This window comes from Podarcis bocagei (genome assembly GCF_964188305.1).
Source record: "Podarcis bocagei genome assembly, chromosome: 5".
NCBI lineage: Eukaryota > Metazoa > Chordata > Lepidosauria > Squamata > Lacertidae > Podarcis > Podarcis bocagei.
In genome coordinates, this window is record NC_138129.1 from 91,372,564 (window position 1) to 91,395,133 (window position 22,570).

Genomic DNA, 22,570 nt, shown 5'->3' on the forward strand with positions numbered 1-22,570 from the left:
GGGGGCTGTTTCTTCTTCCTCTGCCCACCCTAAGTAGGCTAGTACTCTTTCTTCCAGGCAAGTAAGGGGGTGGCGGTGTATTTACAAGGCTGCACCAAATTATTTTTATGTAGTGGCGCCCTCCCTGTGGAACGCCCTCCCACCAGATGTCAAAGAGAACAACAACTACCAGACTTTTAGAAGACATCTGAAGGCAGCCCTGTTCAGGGAAGCTTTTAATGTTTGATGTATTACAGTATTTTAATATTTTTTTGGAAGCCGCCTAGAGTGGCTGGGGAGGCCCAGCCAGATGGGCGGGGTATAAATAATAAATTATTATTATTATTATTATTATTATTATTATTATTATTATACTTTATTCAGCACAATGCATTTCAACAACAATTGAAAAAGAACACACTGAAAAGAGTGTGTTATTTTGTTTTACAGTGCCCCAATGAAGAAGTAATCAAAACATGCTGGTCTGAAAAAAATATAATTTAGTCCACCTTAAGATATTTTCTGCTGATGTTCCTCCACATTATGCAAAGTAACTGGCAGGAGCCAAGTGTCTGATAATAGGGATTGTTGAATCCCTGTCAAATGAATAAGGTTTTACTGATGCAGCTGACAGGTCTTTAAACTGATACGCAGATCTTTTATATTTCTGTCCCTTTTGCAGTCTTCCGTGCCTCCCTCTCCCCATTTTGGTGCTTTTGGGCTTGGAGTCATTTATTGTTGCATTGTGCAGGACATAAGGTGGGGAGTCTGCAGCAACCTTGCTGATCTCTACTGCACAGAAATGCATATAGATAGATAGAAAATATGCTGAATTTCCCCATCACTTATTCCAAATGAGATGGTAGGGAACTTGTAATGTAGATAACTCTTCATGATATAGTTCCTTCACTTTTTACTCTAGCCTTCAGTGGTAATGTAAATGAATTCAGAGGGGGACACAGATTAAGGAATTTATATGACAAATAAGTCCCTTGTTTTCCATTTCCCTCCTGAATAAGAGTAGTGTGAAAACTCTGAATAATAAACACAGCATAGCTGTCTTGACATATTTAATTTAAAAAAAGAATGTGAACATTTATTTTGGTTATTTCCATGTGTAAACAACACTCTTTGGTAAAAACATTTTTTCTTTTTTTCTCTTTTTTTTGGAAAAAACCCCTTCTCAATATTGCATAGAAAATACACACAAGCAAACAAAACTTTATATATATATATGTACACATACTTTCATAAAAATAGAATACATCTTGGCAAAAATTACTTCCAGAGTTTGTTACCACCTTATACAGTGTATTGACACCTAACACGTTGCTTGACCAAACTTGCTAGACTTTTCTTCTTTTTAAGAAACCTCTTTGGGGGTAGGCAAAAATTCCATCAAATCAAATTTCTTCTGTCTGCCTTTAAAGGGGAAAAAGCTGTGTTTCTTTGCATGCACAGTCCACCACGGATTCCCTGCTTTAGTGTTCCCAAACTGTGCACCTTATAAAGCTTACTGCAGAACTCAAATGTATTGCATTAAACAGTTTTAATGTTTGTGTAAGAGGAATGTTACTATGCAATCATTTTCTAAGGTACTAAGGGCTAAGTGGGGGACAAGAATTCAAAGCAGATGGGCTCAACTATTCTTGAATTGCTGCGAGAAAGGCCTGCCAAGAGCGGGCCCCAACGTGAATTCTGCTTGTATCTGTTCATCCCTACAAAGGGTTCTTTGTAAGCATATATCTAAAAAGATTAAGTGACAGTTGTTTGAAGGCACACGTGTCACAAAGGTACAAGTCTCATACAGCTGGAAATGGGTGGAGTTGCTTGCTGAGTACTTGTGATGGCAGGCCAAGGGCTTGCCCACACTGGGCTTCAACTAAGAGTTTGAGGCTGATTGAGCCCAACAATTCTGGGTATTGTTCACATGACAATACACACAACCTCCCCTTACTGGGACAGTGAAAAGAAGGCAGTTTGCATTCCTCTTCAGTTAAGGTGGCACCAGAAAAGTCTATGTGATCTGAGGGAAGGAGGGGGGGAATCCAGAACTACTTCTTGTTTCCTTTGTAGAGTACAGTCAAACCTTGGTTGTCGAACGTAATCCGTTCCGGAAGACCGTTCGACTTCCAAAACGTTCACGTTCTGAGGCGTGGCTTCCGATTGGTTGCAAGAGCTTCTTGCACTCAAGCGGAAGCCGCGTCAGACGTTCGAGTTCTGAGGAATGTTCAAAAACCGGAACACTTGCTTCCAGGTTTTTGGCGTTCGGGAACTGAAACATTCAGCAATGGAGCTGTTTCGAGTTCCAAGGTTTGATTGTAGAAGGAAAAGGAGGGTGTTATTTCTGCTTCCCCACTTCTAGCTGCTCACTGAAGACTAGGTAAGGGCCCCCACATAATAATATTATGGGGTGGTGGTACTGAAGCATGGCTTTGTTTCCGATGCAGAATGGAGCTTTGTTTGTGGGGCCACCTTGCCAGTTTCAATTTGCAAATTGGGGCTTTGTGCAAAGTTTGCTTCTGTGTAATGTGAGCAACAGCCCTCAGCGGAGATACCTGCTAGTAGTGTCTTAATTGAGTGTTTGTGAATATCAAGAAAATTGTGTTTTTCACTGTGGTAAGAAAAGACAACGAGGACAGCATTAAGTTTTTCAAAATCTTTGTGGCACTTTTGTTCTCTTTGCATATCAAGGAGATACTTGCCTACCACTTTGGGACCACCAAATTACCACCTAATTAGAACTTCTAACTAGTTCTGAGTCAGCAGAACAATCTTTGAGAAGTGACTGCTCCAGTGTAATAAATAAAGCAAGTGGTTAAGATTCCAAGGAATCGTGGATTATGGTCATTTTTGTCAAGATGGAATGATGGCAACAGATTGGCAGCCAGAGGGAAGGAAATAAGGGTAGAACATAGCACCATTCTCCCCCCACAAGTTGCAAGGTCTGCTTTAAGATAAGGGACAGTGATTCTGGAAGTGGTGACACCCAGCGGCACATAGGCATGTGATTAACATACTTTGATTACTGTCAGCAGTGCTTTTCCTAGTATGGATAGGCAGACACGGCTATATAAACGATGAAGGTTGTTTGATATTCAATGGCTCCGTCCACACTGTAAGACAGAGCTCTGACTCTCATCCTGTACGTCTCTGGTTCCCGCAGAGGCCTGGTTGTGTAAACCACTCCTTTCAAGTTCTCATCTCTGAGTGCAAAAGGAATTGTCAAATCCTCGTTCACCATGAGGAACGTTGTCCTCGGGTGCATCACTCCGTCTTCAGTGTAAGCAACTAGTCGGATTAAATCCTGATTGGCAGCAATGCCAAACGGGAGGGACATAAATTTGTATTCCAAGGCGTAAGGACTCAAGGCACACTCCAGATCGTTTGGTGGGCAGTTCTTGAGGCAGAACCTAAAATAAACACAACTATGAAGGCCTGGGCCATGATTGCATCAGAACAGCAATATATAGTGAAGCAACTGTGCCTTTTACCGTATTTTTTGCTCTATAGGATGCACTTTCCCCCCTCCAAAAATGAAGGGGAAATGTGTGTGCGTCCTATGGAGTGAATGCAGGCTCCTTGGCTTCAGCGATAGCAACACAAAGCCTCCGAAGCGCAGAGGGAGAACTCCCCCCGCGCTCCGGAGGCTTCGCGTTGCTTTCGCTGAAGTCGCCTGAAGCCTTCGGAGTGCAGCAGGAGTTCCCGCTGCGCTCCGAAGGCTTGCGGATAACCGCCTGAAGCCTGCAGAGCAAGAGGGGTCGGTGCACACCGATCACTCTTGCTCTCCAGGCTTCACTTCGCTGGAGAGGCGCTGCACAGTTTTCCCTCTCTGCGCAGCGCCCCTTCAGCGAAGCGGGAGGAGAAATGGAAGGGGTTCCGTTTCTCGGGGCGCTGAGCAGAGAGGGGGAGATTTTTTTTTTCTGTTCTCCCCCTCCTATGGTCCGGTGCGTCCTATAGAGCGAAAAATATGGTAATTCATATAGCACCACTCTCAGGTAAGAGATAAAAACCAAAGGCCTGTGATTTTATTTATTTAAAATTTATATGCCTTTTTTTGTAAAAACAAAACAAAAGCCCTTTGTTCTTCAGAAACCAGGCTCAAACTACATGTTCTGGGAAAATGAATGGGTGTTTCCTGCATCTCTGTGATAACACGTAATCGAAAAATGAATGATGTGATGGGACAACATTAGCATCTTCCTGCATATTGCACCACTGTGTTACCTAATGCTTAGAAGTAAAGGCAAAAGCTAGCATGATGTCACATATATCAAATACTAACGGTGAGAAGTGTGTCAGGTGTCTACATGTCTCCCAACAGCCTATAATTTGAGCCTATTACCCCTTTAGCTAAAGAAGTGTGGGCAGATTTTAAAAATCCACTTTCTTTCAGCCAAAGAAAATGAAAAGGCAATTAAGACAAACAGAAATTGAAGAATTATTTCTTCCTCTACCAGCTAAGACCTAGCCACCAAAGATCAGGTAAATTAAATGGCTTTTTCTTAATGGAGTTTCCCGACAATAGGGAAGTAAAGAACCTCTCTAGGGGTTGTTTAAAGGTTTCCTTGAAGATCCAGCTTTGTTAAGAGGTGGAAAGGCAAGGCACACAGATATTTTAAATATATTCATAAAATGTTACCAACATGCATATATGGTGTATGGATGGGTAAATTAAGGCAGCTTTCCTGCTGGTCATAGAGATCAGAGTGTGATACAGAGGAAGGACCCCTGGAGGACTGGCAGAACCCAGTCCATTGAATTATGCCCAGAGGTCTCTAACAGCCCCCTTGGGGGCCAGGGGTTAGGGATAATGGGAGTTGTAGTCCAGCGACATCCAGATTCCACATCTCCTAATCCATGCATTGGCAAACTCGGCCCTCCAGATGTTTTAAATCTACAATTCCCATCATCCCTGACCACTGGTCCTGTTAGCTAGGGATGATGGGAGTTGTAGTCCCAAAACAGATGGAGGGCCAAATTTGCCTATGCCTGTCCTAATCTGTAGGAGGCTATGCCAAAAGAGTCAATGAGTTCTTTTGGAGCAACACATGGCACAGTGTGTGCTGGTGAAAGCATAGAAGAAACTTAGCCAACACATAATTTGAGCTCTTCTGAGGTCAGAAGGAAGAGCTGCAGTGTATCTAAGACTATTGCATGGACTAGCCTCTTATGCAAACGTTAAGGAGATCAATCAAAAAAGCAATCTGGAAAAACTAACACGACCGAATAGGAAACATACCCGGAAAGAGGATCTCGTTGATAATTTGGCGGGCAAGGCGTATCTATACACTGATAGCTTCCTCTCGTGTTAAAGCACATACGATTTGGTCCACAGTGAATGTTCTGTTCAAGGCACTCATCTATATCTGATGGGTTATCAAAGGAAAACAACAGATAACATCAGATAAGCAACTCATTGATTTCAGGTTATGTTTCACCCACATAGTAACAAGTAAACTCAAAACTCTCCCAGCCCATAGGAAGCAAAGGTTTCTTACCAATAATAAAAACGTAAGGCTGTACATAGGGATGGACAGAGCTTTAGGAAATAAAGCATAGAAATAAATAAGGGGCTTTTTGCTATGCAAATCTGGCATACAATACCACTTGCTTATTATAATGAAGGGCAGTTCTGCCCTTCTCAAAAGAGAACCCTGAAATGATACATTCCACAGGCATAAATAAGGACCACCATTTAATTAATTAATATCTTAAGATAGTTTCTACCTACAGTGGTCTCAACATCAGCTGCAGCAGGCTAATCTAACTTCTGCTACATGGCTTCTGTCTGCAAAGGCATTTATGAGCTGGATGGTGCAAATGTTATACTCCTCATATAATATTTCCTTTATTTTCTCACCTTGGCACGTTTTGCCATTGGGCATAACCTGATAGCCAGCTGGGCAGAAACACTGGTAACTTCCTAAGGTATTCCTGCAATCATGCTGACAAGCATCCCTGTTCTCACATTCATTAATATCTGTAAAAAGAAAAAGAGGGGGAAAGTGGGGGGGGGGGTGGTTGAAAACATACAATATTGAAGCCAACGGACAAACTAATAAAAATGAAAAATATATTTGATTTGAAAAATATATTTGATGCACATCTACAGAAATTAAATTCTTACGCAGACATAATACCCTGAACCATATGAAGGCTATGCATCGCTTTATGTATTTTTATTAGATTATGCATTTTAGCAAATTTGAAGAATGCTATCCCAATCAAGATTTTTGACCTTAAGTTACATGTAGTTTTCAAGAGCTCTAAACTGTTAGACAATGAATCTTTGGATGACTGGAAAAGTTAGTCAGTGGCTGATGCTCTGAAGGCTGGCAAGGCTTTGAATGAGCAAAGTCAAAAGTCACGCATGTCTTCTGGAAGCCACTGAGCTAATTAATTTATGGCTCCCCAGAGGCAAATCTCTCACTGGGCACAACTGCCTCCCTCACACCCTCAATGAACTCAGCTTCTTACACCCAGAAAATTAGACAACACTATTGCTGAATTTGGCAACTTTGGGGGGGGGGGGGAGTAGCCACCATAGTAAAGCAGCAGAATTCAACTCATGAAGTCAAGATGTTGGAAATTAGAAGCTAGGAGACAGCTAAAACCTTTTATTAGAAAAGTTAGGGCTTTGGTTTGAGCGAGGATATGCATTTTGGAACATCAATGCAGGTGTTGCGGCACCTACACATGTTTTAAAAAGTGATTTGTGGGGGGGTGAGCGTTGTGCTCCTCTAGCCCTTAAGTTGACACCAGCCAATTTTGAAGCCACGCTCTGGACCTCAGTCTAGCTTCTCAAGAGAGTTTCCACAAATGCCCCTGAGACAAGTTCTCATTCCATGCACTTTGAACTTTCCCCCAATCACCGGGCACATGGGTCAAAACTCTAAAATGTGAAAATACATAAATCTGCCCATCAGTATGCAAAGCACAAGGTGGCAGCACCCTGACAAGCTTTATAAAAACTTTTTTCAACCATTTCAACCCAAAACAGACCTTATTTTGTGTCCAAGATAATGTTTTGATTGGACCACACCTGGGCATTCCCTCACTTTAGGCCCATTTCCATTGAGGTGAAGAGCAGTTGGGTGCATGCAAAGCTATCTGCAGTCAATGATGGAATTTATTCTTACCCCAAGAGGGGGAAAAAGGCGGCTGAAATACCCAGAAAGGGACAGGGGGAGACTAAATGGGATGAATATGCTCTGCTCTGCCAAAATATCTTTTCAGTTGTTTGGGGAGAAAGTGAAAGTTACATATACAGCGTACCTCAGTTCTCATAAGTCAAATGTTTGGATTTTCGAATGCCGAAAACCCAGAAGTAAGTGCTTTGGTTTTTGAATGCTTTTCGGAAGCCGAACATGCCACGTGGCTTCCGTTTTGAGTTTTCCGTGAGTAAATGCTTCTGGAAATGCATGCTTCGGTTTTTGAACGTTTTGGAAGTCGAACGGTCTTCCGGAACGGATTACGTTTGAAAACTGAGGTACCACTGTATTGGTAAAATCTTATTATAGAGCATCTATATCATATCTGTGTGCAAAAGCAACCTAACAATAAGCTGAATGAACATCTTTATGGAATATGCATATTATGTATACATATATCTCTATACACACATACACTTGACATTTACCTATACATTTGTTACTTCTTGCCTCATAGCCTTCAGGGCAAGTCTCTCTAAAATTCCTTTTAGTCCTGGAGATGGGACCTCTGCTGTTCCTATACTCTGAGTAGGAGCTGTAGAGATTGGATGAGTGCCTGACATATTGCTGAGGTCGGTAGTTGTCTCTCACGGGGGAGAACTGTGCATAGTTATGGCTATTGTAATAGCTGCCATAATCTGGCAACCTCTCCAATCCAGCGCAAGATTTGCCATCGCCTAATAAATGTTGTCCGGGGGGACAGATACACTTGAAGCTGCCGGGGATGTTGGCACATTGATACGCACAAGGTCTAGGCACTTGTTCGCATTCATTTATGTCTGCTCATGGGACGCAACAAACCATGTGACGTGGGGAGGGATGGGGGGGAGACAACACAAAACGTTAAAAAGCACATCAGTCTGCGGAACAATCTGAAATTACAAATGTGATCCTGACCTCACAAAGCTCTCCCCGCCCCCCGAGCTACACACAATGCATGTACTGGTCTTCCTGTTCACAAACATCATGTCATTAACTTGGCTGCCCAAACCTGCCCTTGACAAGCTTAGTAACACAAATGCTGTGTGACCTGTAAAAGGCAATAAATATTGAGTAAAATAGAGGCGTGGGTGAGCTTCTCATTGCTCTACCCCCCCCCCAGCAAAGACAAAGCTCCTAAGTGTGTCAGGTCCATTTCCTAAGGGGGTGTTCTGAACATGTTAAGATCTGCAAACACGTGTTCTGCAAAGAGAGTACTCTTTAACCTAAGACAGAGGCTTCAATCCTATGCACACAGGAGTAGCCACACTGAGGACAGTGGCACTTACCGTATTTTTTGCTCTATAAAACTCACTTTTCCCCTCCTAAAAAGTAAGGGGAAATGTGTGTTCGTCTTATGGGGCGAATGCAGGCTGCGCAGCTATCCCAGAAGCCAGAACAGCAAGAGGGATCGCTGCTTTCGCTGCGCAGCGATCCCTCTTGCTGTTCTGGCTTCTGAGATTCAGAATATATTTTTTTTTGTTTCCCTCCTCCAAAAACTAGGTGCGTCTTATGGTCTGGTGCGTCTTATAGAGCGAAAAATAGGGCACTTTTAGCATGCATGCACAGGGTTGCAGTGTAAATTTCTTCCCTTCCCTGCCATCTAAGAAACTGTAGGGTCTTGCAAACATCAACAAAGAAATAACAATGAAAAATAAGCGGAAAGGAGCAGAGAGGTGCAGCAAGCTGGTTTTAAGACAAGCAGCAGTTTAGTCAGTAGCAGAACCTTGAAAGAAGCTAAAGGAACACAATTGCTACGTAATGGATATCATGCTAAAACGTTTGTTAGTGAATATCCCTTCTTTTAAAAACAAACGAAGCACATTTTGCAGCATCCTTAAAAACAGTTTGTTTGGAAATTCAGGTTTGCTTTCTGTTATCGTAGCTGCTTTTCGTGCCAGACACGTAAATTTTATTTGGAAATGATACAGCACCAACAATGGCATGTTACCTAATTAGTGATGGATTCTCAAGTTATTTTCAGCTAGCGATGTTACGAGAAATCAGATAGGAGCCCTCAAAATTCTAATTTCCCTGCTTGATTTGTAGGAGAATGAAAGGGAGCTGCCCAGGCCTGCTCGCCACCCCCATGCGGCACTCAAGATAACCTTTATCAGGTAGGCAGAACTCACTTGCCCCTTAAATGAAAGAGGCAAGATGGACCCTCCTTCCGACTTGCTTCTTTCAAATGGAGATGCAGCCAGCAGGGTTTAAGCACAACTTCTCTCATCTCCAACCAATGCCACTACCTATCAGGAGCGATGAGAGTTGCAGTTAACTTGCCACAATCCCAGTTGTAAGAGGTTGCTGACAGTGCTGACACTTGCTATGTCTTATTTTGCCTTACTGAATAAAGACCCACCTTCTCAATGGGTTTTGATGCTTGAAAGCCTGCTCGGCGAGATCCAGTTTGTTACAGGGCGAATCAGTCTGCTGCTTGTTAATATTTACCGTATTTTTCACTCCATAAGACACACTTTTTTCCTCCTAAACAGTAAGGGGAAATGTGTGTGCGTCTTATGGAGTGAATGCAGGCAGGAGGCTCTGCTCTCTTTAAAGAGCTGCGCTGAGCATGTGTGGCTTTTCCGCGAGGTGGGAGAAGGGACTGACAGGCTGCCCTCCACCCCTTCCCCACCTCCCAGAAAAGCCAGCAAGAGCCGCTCTCTCTTCAAATCCCGCTTTGCTGGGAAGCCAGCAGAACAAGAGCCGCTGCGCAGCTATCGCTCTTGCTCTGCTGGCTTCTCAGCGAAGCGGGAGGAGGGACAACGGACGGGAGCAAGCAAAGCGAGAGCAGCTCACATGGCTTCTCTCCCGCTTTGCGCAGCTCTCACTTTGCTTGCCCATCCCTCCTCCCACCTCGCTGTAAAGCAAGCAAGGTACCTGTCCCGGTGTCTCCTCCTCCTCTTTTACAGCGAGGCGGGAGGAGGGATGGGCAACCAAAGTGAGAGCTACGCAAAGCGGGAGAGAAGCCATGTAAGCAGCTCTCGCTTTGCTTGCTTTAAAGCAAGAAAAGCGAGAGCCGCTTACATGCTCTGCGCAGAATATTTTTTTTCATGCTTTCCTCCTTTAAAAACTAGGTGCGTCTTATGGTCAGGTGCGTCTTATGGAGCAAAAAATATGGTATTTTCAAACAACAATTCTTGTTTATAAAGTTAGGAGTTACAAATACCCTTTTCCTTGCTTACTTCCTGAAATTTTCCCCAGTAAACTTCATGCTTTTGGGATGAATTTTGACTGCTCTATATACCTGACGGAGCATCCTTATGCCACTGAGCTGATCGTCTTTGCTTTTGTCTTTGTTTATCCTGGGGAAGTTAAACAACACCTCTGCTGAGTGAGCCTCCTTAAATCCCTGCTCTGTGCTTTCTGGGAGAAGATGATTGATGTGGAGCCCAACTTGTGTGTAAAGGAGAGTGCTAGCCAATTTGCATCAGGATAAAAATGTTGGAAGGCTCTGACCAACAGCCTTCCGTGGTGCCTTGAAGTTACAAAGCCAGTGGGAAGACTAAAACAAGGAGCCCACTGAGCCCAGGGCCAAGTGTAAGATGTGGGTGGGACCTGGAGGACTGAAGTTTATTTGGAGTCACAAAAGGGAGATAAAGGAACTGTGACAAGGCAGAACAAGCTGTACTGCATCCCTGCTCCCGGCTCAAAGTACATGTGATTTTGCTTGCTTGTTTTGCTTGTTTTCACATTTACAACTGAATACATGGCCGGGGGCTGGGGGCACTAATATACAAGGAAGTTTTGTCATAATATGCAGAACAGCAGCTCAGATATAAGCTACATTGTCTGGCACCAAGTACATGCAGTGCAGAGAACTAGCCACTTGTTAAGAAGCAAAGTAAAGCAAGGAACCATGCAGAATTAAGATTCGTCCCAAATTCATCTTCCAACATGCATGCCATAGAATGCATAGCCATGATACATGCAAGCTTAGTTTTACTTGGTATGATTTAAACAGTCACATTCCCTGGGAATTGTATGCATTTGTGCTTGAAATCAGCCACTCTCCCCCCCCCCCCCAGTAAGAGGTCTTTGAGGTCTAATTAGTTGTAGCTGAAGCCTGCTGATTTCAAGCAGTAAAGCATGTTAAACCCTTTTGTGGGTAGGCGTAAGCAGCAGCCAGAATCAGATGGTGGGTACCAGAATAGCATTCATGTTTATCCGACCCCTGCTTCTAACTTACCCATACAAGGTCTTCCAATGCCATGGGATCTGTACCCTCTCGGGCACACACAGCGGTAGCTTCCTCGCGAGTTTTCACATATCTGGTTGTATCGGCACTGATGTGTACCATCTCTGCATTCATCGATATCTGACAAGGAACACAAAATCTTAAAAGTAACTGTACTTGTATACAAACATTTAATAGCAGATATTTATTATTCACATAGAGGTTAGCTACAAGGTTACCCAAAGCTGTCCCACCACTGTATTTTATTTTGTTCGTTTTGTAATTCCTCCATTTTCATAGATGGATACTTTTCTGTCATAAGAGTGTATTTGCTATCCAGAATTCAGCCTCCTCTTGGGGTCTTGGATGTTAATACAGTGGTACCTTAGCTTTTAAACGCCTTGGTTCTCAAACGCCGAAAACCCGGAAGTCTGTGTTCTGGTTTCCTAACGTTTTTCGGAAGCTGAGCATCCAATGCGGCTGTCAGCTATTGTTTCTGGTGCACCTGCACCAATCAGAAGCTGTGCCTTGGTTTTTGAACATTTGACTTCCGGAATGGATTAAGTTTGGCGATTTTGTTTTTGCTATTTATTTTGCATTTTTGTTTTTCAGGCTTTTTCGGCTAATTTGTTTTTGTGACTGTGTGGAACCCAGTTCAGCTACTGTTGGATTGACTGTGTGACTGCGGAAATGGATAAAAGCCCCTCATCCAAACAATGACTATCATCAGTGCAAGTAAGAAAAGAAAAATTATTATTTTTAAAATAATCTACAATACTGTCTTATTTATTTTATAGTACAGTACATTGATCATTGCTTTCATTTTATGGATGAATGGTCTTGTTAGACAGTAAAATTCATGTCAAATTGCTGCTTTAAGGGTCATTTTTAAAAGTCTGGAACAGATTAATCCGTTTTGCATTACTTTCTATGGGAAAGCGCACCTTGGTTTTGGAACACTTTGGTTTTGGAACGGACACCACTGTATATGGGAATTCAGGTATCCCCTTTTTATTCATTTTTATCATATCTTCCCTTATTCTTAAATGAAAATACACAGCACAATTTTTTCTGAGAAGGAATGAGGGAGATTTTTTTAAAAAACCCAATGAAGAGTAAAAGTATTCTACATGTGTGTGTGGGCCTTCTCGGTAGTGGCGCCCGCCCTGTGGAGCGCGCTCCCATCAGATGTCAAAGCGATAAATAACTACCTGACATTCAGAAGACATCTTAAGGCAGCCCTGTTCAGGGAAGTTTTTAATGTGTGATATTTTAGTGTATTTTTGGTTTCTATGGAAGCCGCCCAGAGTGGCTGGGGAAACCCAGCCAGATGGGTGGGGTACAAATAATAATAAATTATTTATTTATTTTATTTTATTTTATTTTATTTTATTTTATTTTATTTTATTTTATTTTATTTTATTTTATTTTATTTTATTTTATTTTTTATTTATTTTTTTATTTTTTATTATTATTATTATTATTATTATTATTATTATTATTATTATTATTATTATTATTTTGTTGTTGTTGTTGTGCCAATTTCCGATTCACGTAGTTGTTCAAGAGTAGAACACATGCTTTTTGGGATATGATACCCATTGCGTAGTTCACAAGTGACATTCACAAACATAGTGGAAGGAGAGGGATGAGGTAGAAGCAGCTAGAGATCTCCTGATTCTCTGCTACAGTCTGACAAGAATGCAGAAAAGAAACATACATACCTATACAACTTCCATTTTCTGCTTTGGTCATTCCATTTGGACACAGATCAATGCATTTATAGCCACCTCGTGTATTCTTGCAATGCTGATCAAGTCTGCATACATTTTGTCTGCATTCATTCACATCTTTAAGAAGACAAAAGGATCAGTAGCTAAACTGATAGCATTATGCTTTCACCTCTTGGGTGAAAATCCTTGTTTTACGTAACTTCTCCCTCTCCCATATACTTTCGTGAAGAAATCTTTAAGTTGCTCAGAAGAAAACGGCTTACAATTTGCATGTGGCACCAAGGTCATATGATTTGACCTTTTCCTATTGCCAAGTGAAATAGATATTAACAGAGACGTACAGCAAAAGTTCACCCTGTCACATCTGACTTGGGCTGCATTTCTGGGTGTTGTAGAAACATGTTTTGCCTTAAGACGAGGGTGGAGAATTAGATCTGGCCAATGGGTCAAATGCTTACCTTCCCCATATCCCGTTAGCCAACTGTGGCACATGGGTGGGGCTGCTGCCTGTCAATCACCTGACATCACAATTGGCCCATTTTCCTTTGCCCACATGGTTTACATCAATCCATGTGGGCAGAGACAGAGGGTGTTGCAGGCACCGCTGATCGGCTTTTGGCAGGGAGACGAGGTTGTATATCAACTTACTTTTTCACATCATAAAATATATCTTATATCTGCAATTGTAGTGCTGCAACTGTCGTTAAGGCATGAGTTTGGCTTACAAAGCATGACCAGATAGGTAGATCTGAGCAACAGTTAAATCTCAGCTACGTAGAGAAGTGCTAATTGGTGCCTATTGATGGGGGAGGCAGACAATGACACACAAGGTAGAGCAGAACCTCTATGGGCAAGTAGTGAACCCTTACCCTTGCAGAAAAGAGCTTAGTAAGGGGGAGGGAGTCACAACCACTGCTGATCCTCCCCACAACCCAGGGCAAGGGCTGTGTATGGGCACTTCACTCATGCCACAGGGGGAGTATCGCTGTCAGCAGAGGGCAGCTCACAGGCCCTAGTCCTGGGCCAAAAGCGGCAGAGGAATTAAGCTGCCTGAAGAAGAAACACTCATCTAGCACCAAGAACTGCTAAGTAAGGAACTTTCAGTCTTTCTGTCTTACAAAGCATAGCAAAAAAGATCCTTTCAGTGGAATCTAGCCTTTGCAGCTGAAATTATCATGAGTGGAGAAGGAATTGAACTTCCTATGAGCCCAATCCCTGTGTAGTGTAGTGCCTAGAGCAGGGGTCCCCAAACTAAGGCTTGCGGGCCATATAAGACCCATGGGACTCGTTTATCCAGCCCACGGCGACCCCTGCCACCCACTGCCGCCGCCCGCTCTTACCGGCACTACACTGCGTGGCTGCCCACTTCTGGGTCAGAGGAGCACCAGAAATAGCTTGTGCGCAAGCGTTATTTGCGCATGTGCAAGTGTTATTTCTGGTGCACATCTGGGGTGGAGGAGGCCCTTGCACATGCACACAAGCTATTTCCGGTGCTCCTCTGACCTGGAAGTGCGCCGGAAATAGTGTGTATGCAAGCATATGGGCACGCGCTCCCTCGCCCTCCGTCCCGCTGTGTGATTGGCGCTGGAGACACCAGTCTGAGGCGCGGTAAGTTTGCTGACCCCTGGCCTAGAGTCAGCAAAAATATTGGAGAACAGCCTTACCAAAGGTGTCATGGGCTTTGAAGATGCTCAAACTCAGGACGAAAGGGAGAAACATGCTAAGAGGAAGGCACGCTTGGCAAATCCACACCGTGATCAACTCCCACCAGAAACCTATGCCCCCACTGTGGAAGGACATGTGGATCCAGAATTGGCCTCCCCAGTCACTTACGGTCTCAGTGTTTAAACAGTGTTCATGGAAGAAAATCTTACTCTGTTTCGAGTGATCACCAAAGAAAAGAAGAGGATTAGGAGCGGGGAAATCCAGGTTTAGATCGTGCTCAGCCCTGAAGTTCACTAGACCTTGGTTCATTCATTGTTCCTTATACTAGGAATAGGTTGGAGACTTTCAAGGCCTTAAGGTTTCTTCAGAAATATCTGATTGACCACATGTTGCCCATTCTAGATTATATTTCAAAGCAAACCTACTCAAGACATTTCAAAGGCAAATTGTCATTAGATTTCCAGAGGATTTTTTTATCAGCAGGACTTAATAGGCTTTGTCCAGCTCTCCAAGAGAACCTGTATAAACTACGTGTATAGGCCCCACTGTCCTGAAGTCTATTTCATACCTATGCATTTTCTGCCTTTTAGCTGATATCCTGGTTCACATCCACAGTGGAAGCTTCCAATGGTGTTGAAGCAGCGTTGATTACAAGGGTTCGACTCTTGGCACTCATTAACATCTGTTGAATAATATAGACATGATTAAACCTCTCTTACCCTGCAGACTTGGAGTGATTGTTGTCAGAGGGCAAAGCCAGACATTTGTCACCAAACAGAGGCAGTGAGATGAGGGAATTTCTTAACTCTTCACATGACTATTGTTTTTTCATCAGCCTAACCAATAGGTTTCTGTACAGCTTGGGGAGGTGAAACCAGGCTGAAGTGCTGGGGATCGTGTAGGATCAGGTGGCTGCGTGTGACCCCACAAATAACACCCCTATTTGAGGGGGGGAGTGGTCATTGTCAAATAGTGGAGCTGAGCAATATCATTCATCTGGAGTCTGGCTGATCATTTTGTGGTCTTAACAAACTATACTGGAAGCAGCAGATAATGAGATTAATGGTTAACAGTTTGAGTTCATTAGGTGAAACATCAGTGACATTTCATGCAGTTTCACTAGTTGCAAAACCCAGGGGTTGCCAGCCTTTTGCGTGGCAATTCCCGCCTCCCCCCAATTGGAATAAATAAAGACACAGGACATCAGATGGATCATTGTTTAAGGTTAATGGGCAAAAATTGGCCACAACTTTATTGGTTACAGGTAAGAGCAGTATTGGCTTTAGGCATTGGTCCTATCAGACTATCTGGCTTCAGCCTGTTAGCATGAAGACTGGAAAGGGTTAACACCAGCAGGGGGAGCCCTGGGATGCACATCACTAGGAACTCCCCCAGGGGTCACCGCTCGGGGGCGTGCTTTAGGCCCTGGCCTCCATAGGTTTCAGACAAGGCAACACCCCCCAGAATCCTTTACCGGATTACCCTTAAATATTTGGGGGAGGTGATGGCGCTCCCCCCCCAACACATCTACATAAAAATACCCCTACCAATGCCTAACCGCCATAACCAAGAGATGTTGTGACGATTTGCTACGAGGTAGGCGAAAAACCAAATGGCCAGTGCCAATTCGCCAAGTGGAAAAAATTCCTACCAGGCCCCTTAACAGCGACCAACCAAAGTCCATAGCAATGTCAGAAGGAAAACCTAAAGGGAGGGTGGGAGGGAAATCGAATCTGCAGCACGGACGAAAATGGGGAGATCCCGGGGCCGCGCCAGCCTTAAATGACCCAGATCTAACTCAGGCTGCCGGTTAGCTATCATTGCTCTAAACCATGCAAAATACTAGCATGAAATGGAAAGTAACATCAAATGACCTGTGTTTACACAGATCTGAGCGAAAGAGCACTAATGAAAAACGTCTTGCCTGTTGAGTATTCTGGAAACTGCAGAGAGATTATCAGATAATCACAAAATGTGAAGGCAAAATTTCAAAGAACATTTTAATCAAATCCTTACTGCGTTCAAGGATCCATCCTGCCCTTATAAAAAAAAACGTTATTTAACGGAGTCTCATGTGATTTAATAATAATTGTTGGCAGATGAGATGACCCTATCTCCATACCTTGGCAATTTAGTCCATCTGATGTTCTTCTGAAGCCGATCCCACACCGAACCACACAGTGGTAAGAGCCAATAATGTTTTCACAGTCCTGGCCAGCATGGCAAGAATGCCTCCCTAAGGCACACTCATCAATATCTGCAATAAAGGCAAGCCATATGTGCACTCATACATCAATCCATCATGGAAGAAACAGTGTCTATTTTATCATGAGAATACTAACAAGGTTAGTATCTTAGGGCCTGATCTGAAGGCATATATGGTGGTACATCCAGATGCGGACGGGATCCATTCCGGAGGTCTGGCTGGATCCCGAAGTTTCCACAACCTGAGGACCACTTCTGCCCATGCGTGCGTGGCGGTAGACCACTTCTGCACATGCGCAAAAGTGGTTAACTGCTTCTGCGCATGCAGCAAAACCCAGTAAAATACTTGCGGGTTTGCTGCTTTCGCATCCCAAAGTTTATGTAACCAGAGGGTTACATAACCGGAGGTACTGGTCAGTATCTGAATAGGACATCAGCTTTAGTTCCATCATAGAAGAAAAAATGGGATGTAAATACAAAGAATAAAAGATAAAATAACATTCATCTCTCATGTATTCTAAATACTGTCATAAAAAGACAGTGTGGCCAGTGCATGGCATCTAAAAGCAAACCTTACCTTGGCATGCTCTTCCATCTGCTGATATAGTAAGGCCTTTGGGACACGAGCAATAATAGGTTCCTATAGCGTTGTGGCAAGTGTGGGAACATGGATTTCGAACTGTACACTCATCTTCATCTAATGATAAAAGAAAAACCGCATAAAACTAGGGTGTACGGTATAGTTCAGAAACAGGAATATAGACTGGCAACAGGAAGTCTATAGGGTCTAACTAGGCTTCTGGGATTCACTACCGTTATCTTTAACAACAAAAATGAGGAAGAGAAGGACCCAGCCCCCCCCTTCCCACATTGTTAATCCTGCTCACACTACAGCGGGAATTTGAACATTCTAAAAGTACTAAAGGGTTAGCAACACGGAGAAGCAAAACGAAAATTCAATCGTGTTAAAAGATCAGAATGGAAGCCTGGACCCCCAAATTCAGTTTCAGTTCTAACCCACTCTTAATCTATCTGTGTGAATATATGTCAATATGTTTCCATTGGGCAAAGTCAGATTCCCCCCCCCCCCAGATAAGGGCAGGGATGGGTAATACCTAACCTGAGCTTCTCAAACCAATACATGGACCAAAACACAGCCGCTCTTTGAAATTCGCAGTTCTCTGAATTCTTGCCTTGACACTCTTGCCTTGACAAAGGTGCATGTATTAGGGAAAGTGTACCGTATTTTTCGCCCTATAAGACGCACTTTTCCCCCTCCAAAAATGAAGGGGAAATGTGTGTGCGTCTTATGGGGCGAATGCAGACTCCTTGGCTTCAGCGATAGCAACGCGAAGCCTCCGAAGCCTGCGCTCCGGAGGCTTCGCGTTGCTTCTGCTGAAGCCAGGAGAGTCTACTCTTTGAGGCTGGTGATGGGGGAAAGCAGCGCTTCCCCCATCACCAATCCCAGAGGATGGGGGGCAGCAGGAAGGCGCGCGACGCCTTGCCGCTACTCTCCAACCCGGCTTTGAGGCTGGCGGTGGGGAAAGCAGCGTCGCGCCGCTCTTGGGGGCTTTTCCCCGAGGAAGGAGAAGGGACTGACTGGCCGTTTCAGTCCCTTCTCCCTCCTGGTCGAAAAGCCCGCAGGAGTCACGTGGGGCTCCTGTGGACTTTTGCGGGAGGTGGGGGAATTCCGCCACCTCCCGCAAAAGCAGGGAGAAGGTCTTGGAGTAGCGCACAGGCTGCGTGCAGCCTGTCCGCTGCTCCCAGAGTTGCGGGGGGGGGGGATCATATTTTTCCCCTTGATTTTCCCCCCTGAAAACTAGGTGCGTCCTATGGGCCAGTGCGTCCTATAGGGCGAAAAATACGGTACTTAAAAAGGCATACAGTGGTACCTCGGGTTAAGTACTTAATTCGTTCTGGAGGTCCGTTCTTAACCTGAAACTGATCTTAACCTGAAGCACCACTTTAGCTAATGGGGCCTCCTGCTGCTGCCGCATCGCCACCGCGCGATTTCTGTTCTCATCCTGAAGCAAAGTTCTTAAGCTGAAGCAATATTTCTGGGATAGCAGAGTCTGTAACCTGAAGCGTATGTAACCCGAGGTACCACTGTATTATTAGTGAAAATAACATACAAATGCATTAGGAAAAACTGCTTGACAAAATGTGTATATTAGTCAGAGCAACAAACAAAAATATATGAGAAATTCTCGCTAAAAAGCTAACAAATTTTCATGAAGATTTTTTTTAAAAAAAAACAAACAACCCACAAATTGCTGCAGAAAAGAAGAACTCACTATTAAGATTGGAAAAGTGAGAAACCTAAATAGACAGGGTCACCCATCCCTCCTTGAGAATAACAGTTTCTGAATAAGCAACATGTTCAGCAACTTTAGCTCTAATTTACCTAAAGTGAAGTCTGGAGGAGGCATCCTAGGAGCCTGTAAAGGGAATGTGTGCTTCAAAGGGGCTGGGCAGGCAAGAGGGCTGCAAAGCAAGGAGCCAAGGCAGCAATCTGAGTGTTCTATATTCAGTCACATTATTAGCCATATTCTTACCTGTACAATATGGCCCAGCAGAGTCTAAGCCAAACCCATTAGGACATTGGTTGCTTTGGTCTCCTGTGGATGAAGGAAGCAAAAGGATTACAGACCGACAAAAACAACAACAACAACAACAACAAAAACTAAGGACATCAGATTTTTCTTTTCCAAAGTTCTTCAAAGGTTCACTGGGTACTTTGGTTGGAAAGTTTTCTGTTCATTGTAATTTTGTTTATTTAATTGATAGGGAGGTCTATAAATGACATAAGTAGATGAATATTCAAAACTGAATAAATGTTTATGCAGAAATGTACCGCCCTCAATAAGATTATGTTGCTTTTATGTACAACAATCGGGGGGAAATCCATCTAAAATAAAAAATTGCATTCAAGATGACAGTAAGGAAAGAACCAAAGTAAATATCATTCCTTTCTAAAGCATAATCCACTTCAGGAAAGGCAAAACATCTCAGATTCATTTATTTGTATATAGTCATCAGACCATCAAAATAACTGGGGAGGGGGAGACTAATCAAAGTTAACGGACCCAAATGAAACTACATAAACAAAGCTAAAATGCCACATTTTCCTGGCAACTCACAAGTCCCCTTTCAAAAGATGTCCCTGTTTTAACAAATATTTTAAAAAAGAATGTATGTACTGTACATCTGAATAAATTTATGTAAAAACTAAAGGGGAAAAAATTAATAAAACTTTAAATTATGAATCACCCAGATAAGATGCAGCATTCTCTCTCTAAGGAATTTCCTGTCTCATCAGTTATTGCAGACAGTAATTGTGCACTCTTCACAGTTGCATTTTTATCTTGTTCACCCAGTAGATAAATTACAGACTTGATTAGACCTCTACCTATTTCTCCCTAAATTTGTCCCAAGTATTGTTCTATCAGTGCATTATACAATGCATTACATATAATAGTATGTACAAGGTCTTCAATCCAATTTAAACTACTTAGAATAGGGCATGTTTTTACCATATTCCTTCTAAAACATTTAACAGCATCAGATGTAACTGGCCTTCGATAAAGGCCATCCTTTACTTAAAAGGCCTTTCATTTCTACCAAACCCTGCGTGTACCATTCCCCGCAACAATACCTTTTGTGATGGAAGCACGGATTTTAAAAGTTAGAGCTTCTTCGAGTGCATTGTATTCTGTTTCAACAGAGGCGGCCTGGAGGGTTTCCACCAGGAAGGGCATTCTTCCGCGATTCGGGTCGTAGGTAATGGTATGGTTCCAAGTGTATGGTACACTAACTCCATCTATGGTGAAGAGTCGTGTAGAGTAAGCATAGAGCTGACCAGGGCCTGTCTGAATATAATCTTCTGTATAATCCTGAAACGAATACCACACAACTCCAGATTAAGGAGACATTAAGGAGACACTTTGCCATTCTCCATGGCCATAGCGAACATTCAGGAATGGACACAATCATCCACAGTTTTGAAAAACCCTAGATTGCTATAATGGAAGTACATTTCCCTTCCATTCCTCCAGCTTGAAAGGAGCACAAGTGGAACCCAGACTGGAAGAAAATACAAGGACTACAATAAGGAACTGAAATATTTTATATTTGAGCTGTTGCTTAGTGCTCATGCAACCACCACCAGAGGACAGACTGCTAAGAGCTGCTCTTGTGTGTCCCATGTAGGAGAAAGGATTGAAGGTAAAAGGTAAGGACCCCGGACGGTTAAGCCCAATCAAAGGCGACTATGGGGTTGCGGAGCTCATCTCGCTTTCAGGCCGAGGGAGTGGGCGTTTGTCCACAGACAGCTTTGCAGGTCATGTGGCCAGCAGGACTAAACCGCTTCTGGCACAATGGGACACTGTGATGGAAGTCAGAGCGCACTGAAACGCCGTCTACCTTCCCATCACAGTGGTACCTATTTATCTACTTGTACTAGTGTGCTTTCAAACTGCTAGGTTGGCAGGAGCCGGGACAGAGCAACGGGAGCTCACTTTGTTGCAGGGATTCGAACTGCTAACCTTCCGACTGGCAAGCCCAAGAGGCTCAGTGGTTTAGAACATAGCGCAACCCGTATCTCATCACATCTGTGGATGGATGCCTATCCATAGCAAAATTAAAACTAACAATATAGTGCAAAATAGTAATCAAAAGAACTTCTGGGGACAATGATCAAATAGTATTGCCTACAACCACAGGATGATACGAGGATGATAGTGGTGTCAACTGACACGCTAACATTATGATGGCTGAGTGTACTGGGGAAACCTACAGACAGGTAGTTTCAGTAGTGTATAGTGATGATTTACCTTTACATTAACATCAGGTGATGATTGTAACTGCAGCATGTGGCCACTGATGACAACATCCAAGAGTAAAGATCCATCTGAGTCCAAACCACGGGCGACGTGAGTCATTCGTAAGATCTCCCCTGTGAATTTTAGTAAGAGTTCAAATGAGTGAACACTGGAGGGGGTGTCTGCCCTCATAAGAAATCTCAAGTCAAAAATTAATTAACAAAGAACCATTTAAATTTGCATTAACTATCTTAAAGCCAACTTTAAAGGGGACCGTTGACAGTGATCATTAGAAGGCTTGCATAATTTTTAAACCTCCTATTTATCATTCAGTACTCACACCTTTAAAGGCCAAATATATGGTTCTCAAAGTAAGAGACAGACAAAAACGTCTTCCTGCAGCTCCTTCAGTTTGAACCAGGAGGCCAAAATACTGAAAATCCAACTATGGCAAATTGTTCTAAACAGAAGCTTTGGAAGTTATGCAAAATAGAAAGCTGTTGTCCCATTTTTAACTAACCGGTAGCAAATTCCACTTGTGTCTCTCTCTTGAAAACTGCATTGGTGAGTGAAAAGCCATTCACTGCTCCTCCATTTTCTTTGGCTGTTGTCCAATAAATGGGACTCAGAATAGAAACTAGCGCTCTCATTGCTGGACCTTTAGAGGGGGGGGGGGAAGCATTGTCATATATACAGCAACATTTGTGGGTTGGTTTCTTTGCATTTTGTATTACTTACAATATCACCTGACCTTTAATAAATTCTCTTGTTACTGATTGCATTAAATATTTTATGAAA

General features: G+C 43.1%; 1 protein-coding gene across 4 annotated transcripts in view; it reads right to left on the bottom strand.

The window, feature by feature from the left end:
• Positions 1 to 1,018: 1,018 nt before the first annotated feature.
• The window catches only part of HMCN1 (hemicentin 1), a 329,394-nt gene continuing 307,842 nt past the window's right edge, over positions 1,019 to 22,570 (bottom strand). For 2 of the 4 annotated variants that reach the window (XM_081194242.1, XM_081194244.1), the window contains 13 exons: positions 22,293 to 22,430; positions 21,785 to 21,906; positions 20,608 to 20,845; positions 19,508 to 19,570; positions 17,530 to 17,649; positions 16,870 to 17,004; positions 15,316 to 15,429; positions 13,074 to 13,199; positions 11,362 to 11,490; positions 7,622 to 7,972; positions 5,843 to 5,962; positions 5,222 to 5,348; positions 1,019 to 3,392 (listed from right to left, as the gene is read on the bottom strand). In XM_081194242.1, the coding sequence (XP_081050368.1) occupies positions 3,026 to 3,392; positions 5,222 to 5,348; positions 5,843 to 5,962; positions 7,622 to 7,972; positions 11,362 to 11,490; positions 13,074 to 13,199; positions 15,316 to 15,429; positions 16,870 to 17,004; positions 17,530 to 17,649; positions 19,508 to 19,570; positions 20,608 to 20,845; positions 21,785 to 21,906; positions 22,293 to 22,430 (2,150 nt within the window). In that variant the 3' untranslated portion in view covers positions 1,019 to 3,025. Of the gene's footprint in view, positions 3,393 to 5,221; positions 5,349 to 5,842; positions 5,963 to 7,621; positions 7,973 to 11,361; positions 11,491 to 13,073; positions 13,200 to 15,315; positions 15,430 to 16,869; positions 17,005 to 17,529; positions 17,650 to 19,507; positions 19,571 to 20,607; positions 20,846 to 21,784; positions 21,907 to 22,292; positions 22,431 to 22,570 lie in introns of those variants that run through there. The other 2 variants (XM_081194243.1, XR_014008183.1) reach the window with 2 other exon arrangements.